The sequence below is a fragment of the Mesocricetus auratus genome, unplaced genomic scaffold (assembly GCF_017639785.1).
Source record: "Mesocricetus auratus isolate SY011 unplaced genomic scaffold, BCM_Maur_2.0 Super-Scaffold_100003, whole genome shotgun sequence".
Lineage (NCBI taxonomy): Eukaryota > Metazoa > Chordata > Mammalia > Rodentia > Cricetidae > Mesocricetus > Mesocricetus auratus.
This window is the reverse complement of record NW_024429188.1, coordinates 681,357-692,686: the sequence shown is the minus strand read 5'-3', so window position 1 is coordinate 692,686 and position 11,330 is coordinate 681,357. Positions and strand designations below refer to the sequence as shown.

At 40.0% G+C, this 11,330-nt stretch overlaps 1 protein-coding gene across 2 annotated transcripts; it reads right to left on the bottom strand.

Annotated features, from left to right (window-relative positions):
* Positions 1-290: 290 nt before the first annotated feature.
* On the bottom strand, positions 291-8,542 carry LOC101844788 (BTB/POZ domain-containing protein KCTD12). 2 transcript variants are annotated; one of them, XM_005086981.4, is made up of 3 exons: positions 8,218-8,538; positions 7,767-7,821; positions 291-2,043 (listed from the first exon to the last, which is right to left on the bottom strand). In XM_005086981.4, the coding sequence occupies exon 3, from the start codon at positions 2,035-2,037 to the stop codon at positions 1,159-1,161; it is 879 nt and encodes a 292-aa protein (XP_005087038.1). In that variant the 5' UTR covers positions 2,038-2,043; positions 7,767-7,821; positions 8,218-8,538; the 3' UTR covers positions 291-1,158. The 2 variants fall into 2 exon arrangements, with proteins under 2 accessions (XP_005087038.1, XP_012981362.1); XM_013125908.3 differs by lacking the exon at positions 7,767-7,821 and having other exon boundaries at positions 8,218-8,542.
* Between the last annotated feature and the right edge of the window lie 2,788 nt (positions 8,543-11,330).

The window sequence follows — 11,330 nt, the reverse complement described above, 5'->3', positions numbered from 1 at the left end:
CAGAATAAAGGAAAGACAGGGCTGTCAGACTCTGAAATGAGCCCTAACAAACTGTCTTTCTTGACTTGGTTCATAGTCTCTTGTAATTCAATCACTGTCTTAGATCCCTGATGTTTTCACATGAGAATGAACACTTGCTTTCAACCCATTTGGTTAAAATGTCATCAGCAGGGAGGCAAAAGATGAATTTCAGTGTCTTTTTTTAGTTCTTTTGTTTGTTTGTTTGTTTTTCCTCTTTCTTCTCCCCATCTCCCATCCCCACCTCCAGAGAAGCAAAACACACACTCATACTCTGACAAAACATAAGCAAGTTAACAATTGCTATGTACAGCCAATTATCTGACTAGTGAAAAGTCAACTAATTAATACATGCATATACTTACACAAAGTAAATTTTTGCCCATCATTCTCTTCCTTGTATATGCTTACATTTGATTCTAATGAAAGATACTTTAGGACAGTTTTTTTTAAAAAATGGCACCGCTGCTTACGGCAGAAGTAAGAGCTATGATACACCTCCTTACTATCTTCTTCATGTGCAAGTAAATTAAATGCTAAGCCTTTAATTCTTAGAAATAGTCATACAATTGTTTGCCTAGCTCCTGTCAAAAGTCCTTAGTACTTTTGGGATTGGTCGACCTTTCTATGAACCTCCTAGGGGACTGTTGTCAAGTCCTCCCACTCAGCATGGTAAAATGTCTGCAAAGCACATGCATGCTTCCTACTCTAATCTGTTGCTTGTTTATCTAGGTGAATACAAATAGCAAGGTACATAGTCAAGTTCAATGTGTATTACTAAGAAACAGCTTGGAAGGCATGGGTTAGTATTTCTCAACGCTTTTAATACAGTGGTTATATTTCATTGTATTCACTCCAGAAATATGCCTCTACTGCCTATACTGATGCACACCTTCCATTAAATGGCATCCACTCCACAGTCCAGAGAAGACTGGTAGACAGATAGATTGGAGTGGTGTGTAAGAAGAAAACCAATGAAGGTTCAAGTGTTTATGATGAGAGAAGTGCATTGTCCAAGATTATACAGACCACTCAAGAGCCTGGAGTGATTAGAGTGTCTATTCCTACGGGATACAATTGGCATGGAAAAAAAGGAAGGAGACGGTTTGAGGGGTTTGTATTTCCTGGATGATTTAAGTATCACTCACGATAGAAAACATACTCAGTGTAAGAGGTCCAGATCCTGTCATCTGTTTGGTCATGTGTGACAGTGCAGGTGCCAGTGGAGTTGCATGCTACCATGTGAAAGCCAGCATCAGCTAGTTTGTCGAAGGCTTGTTCCAGAAAATTGAATTTGAGGTAGTATCGAGAAGTATATCGCTCAGGAGGGCGGTCTGGGTCTCTGCTCTCATTCAGGGTGTCTCCAAACACTTCTTTGGCTAATGAGATCTTACCACACACCATGATTCTGGCCACACGGCGGAATTTGGCATCTGTTTGACTATCCCTGCCCAGAGTATAGGAGCCTCGGTAGCCAATAGTGATGAAGCCAGCCTTCTTGAGCTCAGAACCAGTGGCAGCTGTCAGAACTACGGAATTATCAGGGCCACTAATATGGATAGTATTAGTTGAAGAGAAATTAAATGTGGTGTCAATGCCGGGTGAAAGCTCTTCTAGATCAATTTGACATGAATCATTGCCAACTGAGTTGAGCTTGTTCATTTTAACAGCCAACATCTTGGCCAGTTCTGGCAACTTAAAGTATTCTGCTTCTCTATGGAGCCGGCCACACTCTGGAAAGTGGTCAGGAAGCACTACTTGCAGGTCTCTCATGTAGTCTAGGACATAACGAAAGAGAAACCCATCTCGATCTATGAAGAATCTCCCTTTGTTGTCCTGGATCAGTGAGCAAGGGTTCTTTACACTGAACATTTCCCAGAGCCGGGAACCAGGAATACTGATGAGAGTAGGATAGCGAGTTATGTATACCTGGCCACCTACATTGAGTTCAATTATCTCAGGAAAATTGCTGCATTCCTCAGATGGTTTGACACAACTTGACTTTTCTGGCATGGCCATGTTGACCTGAAAAAACAAAACATTACTTTTTAGTAAGAATGTATAGTATGGGGAGTCTGTTCATTTTCTTCATACATATATCAAGAAACCCAAGTCTGGGGAGATTGCTTAACACATAAAAGCATTAGCCATGTAAGCCTATTGACCTGTCTGATTCTGATCCCAGGTCAAAATATGGATTCAGTGCCATATTCCTGTAATAACAGATGCCTATAAGAGGGGGGAGCAAGCCAGGAACAGGAGAATTTCATAGAAGTTCATGTGGCAGCTAGTGTAGAGTGTGTAAGACAACAGAAACAAGAGATTCCATCTCAACAATGTGTAAGGGGGAGACTGAGTCCTGAATCTTGTCCTCTGACCTCCAAATTTAGATCATGGTATACACATGTGCATACACACACACTACACACACACATTTATTAATTGATTGAAAAAGAAAAAATAAACTTATACAAAAGCATAATCATTTACTCATTAGCTATGTCAACTTGAGGATGGCAGCATAGAAAAACTTCATGGTTTGGCTTTGCAATCTTTTCCCCGTTTTTGAGAGCTTCTGTTACCGTAGGCAAGAGCTCTACCATTGAGCAACACCCCAGGCTTTTCTATGTTTAAATTTTATTTCCAAATGCCCATGTGTCAGACAATATTTGTCATTTCATGGCAGGTTACCATGGACCTACTTTCTTCCATGTTCCTGTTTTTCTGCTTTATCTTCTCAGCTCAGTCACACCTGTCCCTGACCCCGACACAGACAACCATGCTGGTCCATTTAGTGTGCATCTTCTCATTTGTATGTATCATTACAAAATGAATTTTATGGTTTTAAATATATATGCTATTATGTTATACATTTTCTCCTAAATTTTTCCACTCTCGGTACTATATTGTTCAGATACCATATATATATATATATATTATTCTCTTGTTTCTAACTATATCATAACACCCTGATATGTTCATCCACCACATTTTGCTAACCACTCCCAGTGGCTGAAGCCCAAATTGTTTTCAACTGCCTGTTCTAGTACACATCCCTGTACTAGATTTCCAAGTCTGTGATTTGCAAGTCTTGGCCTTTTCCTGTCTTCTGATCTGCAGCTCCACATTGGCAGTTCCTTGCTGACTGCTTTGGCAGCACCTCAATTCTAGCAAGCTCAAAGTCATCTTTGTTTGTGTGGAAGGGTTTTTTAAGAATAGAAATCATTATTATTTGTCTTCATATTTCTGGCACAAATAGGTCATATTCTCTGACTTTTCCTCCTATTAGAACGGCAATTTTATGTCATCTACATTGAAATTCTAAATGCTGAATCATCACATTGATTCATTCCTGCTTCTTATCCATATTTGTCACTAACCTAGAAATCATTCTTTTGTGCTGTCTCTTGGATGCACAGTATTACTACTGACACTTGTTTTATATTGTGTACTAATGTAAGATCCTCCCAACTGCTTTGTCTCTCTCTGGTTCTTATACATTCACATCCATCTTTCCTACCGCCCACCACAAAATATTCTAAATTGTGCTACCAGACCAGTTGCTAAATCATCTTCTCTGTTTACTGCTTTTAAATGGTTCCAATTTACCTATATGTCAAATCCAAATCTCTTAACAGGAAACTCAAAACTATCAGCTAGTTGCATCTCCTCTTTAATGATAAGAATATTTAACACTATACAGGACTATAGTGCTAATCCAACAGTGACATACACATGTTTTTTGTACATTAGCAGATATAATCAAAAGGAGTCAATAGAATAGAGTAGTTAATAACAAGCTCTGTGGCCTTCTGCCTGAGTTTAGATACCAGAATAACTACTTTTTAGTTAGATGTTGGGCAACGATTTTGAATCTGTTATTGAACAATTTGTGGGTAATAAAAATAATTGCTTCATCAGCTAAGAACAATTTCCAGCACATAATTCACCATTTTACAATGAGCCCAGGTTAATAATATAAACTAAATTAACTTTTTAAAAAACGAATCTGAAAGCTATGAGAAAAGAAAATGAAAGCAAAAATATTGGCTCTGGAGCTGGGTGGTGTTAATCCCAGCACTTGGGTGGCAAGCGGCAGGTGGATCTCTGTGAGTTAGAGACCAGCCTGGTCTACAAGAGCAAGTTTCAGGATAGCCTCCAAAGCCACAGAGAAACCCTGTCTTGAAAAACCAAAGCAAACCAAAACAAAAAAACCAGAAATACTGGCTCTGAAATTCCATAAGCTGGCCTTTGCTTTCCTCTTTGCTCATTAATTCAACTTCTCTTTCCCTTTGAAGGAATGGAGACATGAGCCCACCCTAGACCCATATCCGGTCCTTAAAGCTCATTCACTTTTTCGTGCCAATGTGCCTAAAACCTAGGGTCACATATCCTTGAAATGTCCTTTTCATTCATTCTACTAATTCAATCTCTCTCTGCTCCCTTCTTGTGAAATAATAAAAGAAGGTGGCAGGTTCGAACTAGAGTCCTGAATCCACCAGTTATTAGCTGGGCAACTTTGGGCAAACTGTTCTCTGAGCTTCAATTTCTTTATCTAGAAAATGGATACAGAAAAAGAAGCTGATTGATAAGATGAGAAGGAAATCGTATATGAGGCATATAAGTACTTAATATCCAGTGCTTGCTACATAGTAAGGACTTACCAGATGATTTCCTACATTAGCTTCCTGAGCTTGTCTTAGCACAGTGTTTCTCAACCTTCCTAATGCTGTGACCCTTTAACACATTCCTCATGTTGTGCTGACCCCCAACCACAAAATGATTTTCATTGCTACTTCATACCTGTAATTTTGCTACTGTTATGAATCATAATGTAAATATCTGATATGAAGGACATATGATATGCAATATCTGTGACCCCCAAAGGGCTTGAGAACCACTGGTTCAGGAAAAGTGGTGAAGGATTGCCTTCCACTAAGGTGCTACTCAATGTGTCACAGTAATCCATTGAGATGCAGCTAATGAACTATCCTGTCTAACTTCATTTTTTAAACTATTTTTAAATTTTCTTTTTATTTTATTGGTGTTTTGCTTACGTGTATACATGTGTGAGAGTGTCAGATCTCCTGGAACTAGAGTTACAGACAGTTGTGAGCTGCCATGTGGGTGTTGGGAATTGAACCCAGGTCCTCCGGAAGAACAGTCAGTGCTCTGGATCACAGAGCCGTCTGTTGAACCTCCTAGTCTAACTTTTAACCCCATCCACCCCTTTATATTCTGTGTTAATACTGCAGTTTAGAAATACTTGTACTGGAACACTTGACCACACATTCTGAAATTGCTTATTTATGTAGCTGTCTGTGACTAATATATCCTCAGATAGAAAGTAATCTGCATCTATACTTCTTTGGGTTTGCAGTGCTGTGAGCCTGGTAGGTAGCAAGGTTGGAGTAACCATTGGACGGTGAGTAAATCACCAACAAACAAGCACCTGTTATAATAATGCCATTAATTTCATAATCCCAGAGAAGGTGAGTAGAAATCCATTTATAGAAATCCATTTTGAATGCATGTATGTACAAAAGAAACAGAATCAATTTTGAAGATTTCTGAATTCGAAAGGTGTTATTCTTCGAAAAATACTATTAAAAGTTGAAAATGTTTTCCCCCATTGAACAGATTATTTTATAGCAAAATTTAAAAAACAGCAGTGTAAATTTTCTGCTCATTGCTTTAGATATAATTCTGTACAAGTCAACTTGAAATAGGCGCTTAAAATCCACTCTGGCTCAAAAAGCTTTGACTCACTGGGTCCACAGGTTGACAGAAACCAGGGCGAAAGTCTGATGCCTCTGTCTGCATACTGCATCTGTCTGTCTCCTTTACCTTAGCTGAAAGTACTCAGATCAAATAATTCTCTTTTACGTTTCCTCTTGAGTCACCTTGGATCCCAGGGATGGAACGGAAGAAAGAAGCTACCCTCCAGGAAAGAGGAATAATCCATAACAGTTCATTTTGGAGAAGAAATAATAAGAACCACATTGATACCTCCACACAGTAGGGTTTCTTCAGGTCACCTTATAGGACCAAAGCTGAAATTGTCAAGCAGACCACATCTTGACTAGAGCTGTTTAGTTATATATGCTTCTTGCCCTTTGTACCAATTCTCCCTCTTCTCAGTGTGGATACACTGAATAAATCTCTCTGCTTCCACAATTACTTGTTTCTCTAACTGTCATATTGGTGATATAAACACAGGCTTCAGACCTGAAAACTTCAATTATTAGCCAATGATGCAAAATCTTATGAATCAGAGTCACAGTCAATCTAGGGCAGTGGTTCCTAATCTGTGGGTTGTGCCCCTTTGGCATTCGAACGGCCCCTTTCAAAGGGGTCACATATCAAATATCCTGCATAACAGATATTTACATATCAATTTATAACAGTGGCAAAGTTACAATTATGACAACGAAATAATTTTATGGTTGGGGGTCAGCACAACATGAGGAAGTACATTAAAGGGTCACAGCATTAGGAAGTTTGAAAACCACTGCTCTAGGGAGTCAAACTAGGTAGCCCACTTGCCACTCCTCTTAACAAAGCAGTTTTAGCCAATTTCAAAAGGACAGACCCTTTATTCTGGGAGAAGAAATCAGAACAATAGTCAGGACAGAACTGCACCGGAACTTCAGTTGCTGCCTTTCTCAGACATATTTTTAAACATAAACAGAAATTTTCCTCTGAAAATCTACTTGTGATATTATTCTTCATAGCTAGGGATTCCAATGTGTTTGTTTGTTTGGTTGCTTTGGTTTTTTGTTTGCTTGGTTTGGGTTTTTTGTTTTGTTTTGCTTTTTTAGAAAGAAAACAGAAGTAATGTCTTTAATAATGAACAAATCTAGTTGGGGAACAGCCCCTTGTGCATTACAACATGAAGGCAGGAAGGACACACTCCACGAACAGGAAGATGTTTATCTGTTTGCATGTTTTCACAATGTAAAAGTTCTTTCTCCCTTTCTTCATCCCAGTGTTTCCTGTTGAGCTGCTTCTGCCCATGGGGAAACAAACAACAAACCCAAGAGTTCTTTTAATGAAACCACCAGCCAGGTTCTGAAAAAAAATTTTTTGTGGGTTGGCCATGGAGGCAGAGGTCAGTCTTTTAAGAAACCCTGAAATGTCTCATTTACTCTGTTTCATGAATAAACCCGACATTGATAAGGATTTGTTGGTAGCCCCCTCGGTAAATCAAGGAACTAAGAGTCCCTGCAAGGAGGAAGTAGAGGAGGTGACATAATACAAATGGCTTAAACCAGGCTGAAGAGAAGACAGATAAAAGCAGCTGTCTTTCAAGCCCGGAAGAACTGAGTTGTGTATGCTAGTGTTTCAAATGCGGTGAGGAAACGAACCAATGTCTCTCTTCCTTTCTGGCTCTGAAAAATTCTACTTGTGACCAAGATCCATGTTTTTCAAAGACAAAAGTCAGCTACAGCAAAGTACACCGTACTGTACGCTCGCCAATCTGATGTGTGACTGTCTGAAAATGGGAAGGAAGACATTTCTGAGAAAACCAGACAGTTTATAAATAAGCGGTTTCTAATTTTATTCAGCTTGAGATACCTATGTCCTAATCCCTCTTTCCTCCCTCCCTCCATTTTCTTGTGGAGTCTGTTACTTTCTTTTCTGTCCCTGCTGGCTTCTGTCCCTTTCCTGTTATACCAATGGGCTTTAAATATTCACTCCTCTGTAAGAACAAACCCACACATTGAAATTAGAAAAGCGATCCCCACCTTTTCTGCTGCTCCACTTCACAGATCCAAGAAATCAAAGAAGTTAACAGCTGAACTGAAAGTGTAAGCAAAGGGGAAAACAACTTCAAGAATTCAGAAACAGTTCTTTGCCTCAGCAACATCCCCTTTCCCTTCCCACTAGCTTGCCTCTGTGACTTTTTTTCCGCTCATAAAAGACAGTGTTAGCTCCCAGATGCATCGAAACCAATCAAAATGCTTTAAAATTAACCAGATGCTGGAAAACCATCTGAATTTTCTGAATTTCCCCTCAGAAAGAGCTTCGGCTGCCTTTGCAGCTCGGAGCTGCTCTCCAGACACCGGTTTCACGGTAGTTCCTCTCTCAATAGAGAAACAACAGACATGCCTAGCCCCCCGTGCAAAAGCACAAGCCCCAGAATTCCAGAAGCAATGGACTGGAAAGGAAAGACAAGGAGACTGATTGAATAGTTACCTTAAATCTCCAGCCACTGAGGTCCTGCCAAGCAAGGCTTCCCCGCTCTGAGAGCTCAGCTCTACTGAGGAATGCCTTTCGGTTCTTCCTCTCTTGCTGTGTGCATTGGCGCTTGATTTGAGTTTTCCTCTGTAAAACTAGCAGTACTGTAGACCCTCCTCCCCTGCTATGACATACTTGACTTCCTCTAGGGCCGGCCTCCCAACTCTGCGGCCTGAGGAAGAAGCAAAGCAAAGCAGAGGAGAGGGGAAGCACGGAAGGGGGAGGGGTGAGAAATAAAGGTGGTGGTGGCGGTGATAGGAGAAATTTTGTTCTTCTTGGTTCCAGCAGAGCAAGTAAACATTTTACAGTGACAATCACATGAACGCTTTGTAAGGGTTCTGTTGTTTGTTTGTTTGTTTCTGAAGCACGGCCTTCTTAACAAGCCCAGGCTAGCCTTGAAATTTACATCCTTCTGTGTCAGCCTCTGGAGTGCTGGGATCACAGGTGTGAACAACCACATCCACTCTGAATGGATTTTTTCAATACAGAATTGGTTAAATTCTGAACTTAATACTAAGTATATTTATTTTAACGCACATAATCCTGCATGTCATATAGTATGCTAAGTGCCAAAAAGTAAGAAATACTGGACATATTTTTTCTCTCTGGAGAAGAAATAAATTTACTGTGACTATTTAACTGTTATGGATAAGGAAAACACAGTCTTGTACGAACAAAAAGGAAGCAATCAAGAGCTAGCTAAGGAAATCTGAAGGCTTCCTGGAGGAAAAACTAAACTGAGTTTTACCAGATGAATTAGATAGAATTAAGTCACAAGAAGAAAGAATTAGTATCGAAGGCAGAAGGGACAGTGTCAACGAAGACAAAGAAGTATGAACCGCACACCACGTATTAGGCACTATACTCAACTTTTTCTTTAGTGCTAGAGTTAAGAAAGTAGGATACCTCATTCATAAAATTCAAGTTAATGTTCTTCAGGCGTGGCAAAAACCAACTAAAAAGTGAACCCCTTATCCATCTATTTTATGTGTGCATTTCTCTCTATATGCACTAGTGAAATAATTGGATTTAAATGTGGATTTTTTTCCAAAAATGAATCAACTTCTCCAAATCTTAAACTTCGTTCTCAGTCAAATAGTAAAACATATTTCTGAGAGGTTGATTTAAAAATGGTTTGGTTTGGAGCGAGGATGTATTTGTAGAAAGCAGGAAACCAGACTGAATAATATTGGGATATTTATTATATATTTGATATATATATATATATATATAAGTATACAGACATATATAATCTTAAGTCAGTTGTATCACTGGTAATTCTAATAACTTAATGAAATTCATTCAATTTCCTCTCATTAATATGTTTAACTGTCTGTGCTGATTGCTTTTGTCAAACTGACACAAACCTAGATATATCTGGGAGGAGGGGATCTCAAAGCAAGAGTTGAATTTTCTCCATCAGATTGCCCTGTAGGAAAATCTGTGGGGGCGTTTTCTTGATGAATAACAGATGTGAGAGGGCCCAATCCTACACAGGTTGGTGTGGGCTCTTTAAGAAAGAAGGCTGAGCAAGCCATGAGGAGCAAGGTAATTAGCAGTATTCCTCCACATACACTGCCTCACTTCCTGCCTCCAGGTTCCTTTCCTGACTTTCTTCAGTGATGAACTTTAACCCTGGAAGTGAAAGATGAAATAAATATTTTCTTTCCCAGGTTTCATGTAGTCATGGTCTTTATCACTGCAGTGGAAATCGAAACAAGACACTGTTTTTGACCTGTAAGCAACTCCTTTCAAGCTCACCAAATGGCATTAGCAGCTTCCCACACTGCATATGTATGCAACAATTTCTAAAGACAGAAGCAAATTAAAAGGCTGTGTTTACAGTCTAATGCGGTCTGGCCATTCATTCTGAGACTAAATTACCTATGTTAGTTAGACATTTCTTTTTAAAGTAGTAAAACCCTCTCCAGAAAATTTTCCTGTTTTTCCAGACATTCCTACAGATCACATTCACCCTGATTATGTTATATGCAAGGAGAATGTAACATCATTGGCTTAATCTATTTTAAATCATTCTCTGGGCTAGGGAATGATGCAGTTTCCTCCGGTGAGTATTATGGGAAAATCTGAAAAAGTAATCTGGGGTCAAATTTCCAAGTGGCAGCTAAGTAGACAATAGTGTTTACAAGCCATTGCTTTTCCCCCCTTGGAGCTCTCTCCCTCCCTCTCCACCCCCTCTCTCATGTGTGTTTGTGTGTGTGTGTGTGTGTGTGTGTGTGTGTGCATGTATGATGTATCTGCACATATATGTGCAGGTGTGTACCTGCAGAGGTCAGCAGAGGATGTTAGGTGTCCTGCTCTGTCACTGTCTCATTCCCTTGAGAGAGGATCTCTCACTGAATTTCTGAACTTTGAGAGTCAGGAGGTAAATGAACTTCACATATCCAGGAGAGAGGAAACTTTCAAGATTTAGGAGGGCCCCTTTCCAAATTAGAGAATCAGTGAGCAGCTGCTAGGGGAGGAGAGGTCTGCTAAGCTGCTAATGGAAGATCTTTCAGACCTGTCAGGGTGCCTGTGCGTGTGTGTATGTGTGTGTGTGTCTGTCTGTCTGCCTGTGCATGTGTGTATGCACACATGTGCATGTCCATGTGTGTGCATGTGTGTATAGGTGTGCGTATGTGTGCATGGGTGTGTATACATGTGGGTGTGTGCATGTCGGTGTGTGCATGGGGTGTGTGCACCTGTGCATATTTATGTGTGTGCTCATGTGTGTGCATGTGTGTACATGCACACGTGCATATGTGTATGTGTGTTTGCATCCCCCCAGGAAATGTCTCTCACATCAGAGCAGCCTCTCAGGTGCTCTCAGGAACCCATTCCTGGCTGGCTCTGCTTTAACTGCTCCTGAAGCAGCCAGGTTTGACTTGTGTTTTGATAGGATCTGGAGAATAGCTCTTGGAATTGCTGTTACTTTTGAAGAAGTGGGTGTCGTGAGCAGATTCTTGTATGAGAAAAATTATAGGGGAAAAGAGACATGCAAAATCCTCATAGTGCTCATCTGAATTTAAAACTAATGGAGTACAATCATTAACTCCTAAATCATTTGCCAA

Bases quoted from the DNA above. Each gene is read 5' to 3' on its own strand.
- LOC101844788 (XM_013125908.3), bottom strand. From the start codon at position 2,037: ATGGCCATGCCAGAAAAGTCAAGTTGTGTCAAACCATCTGAGGAATGC.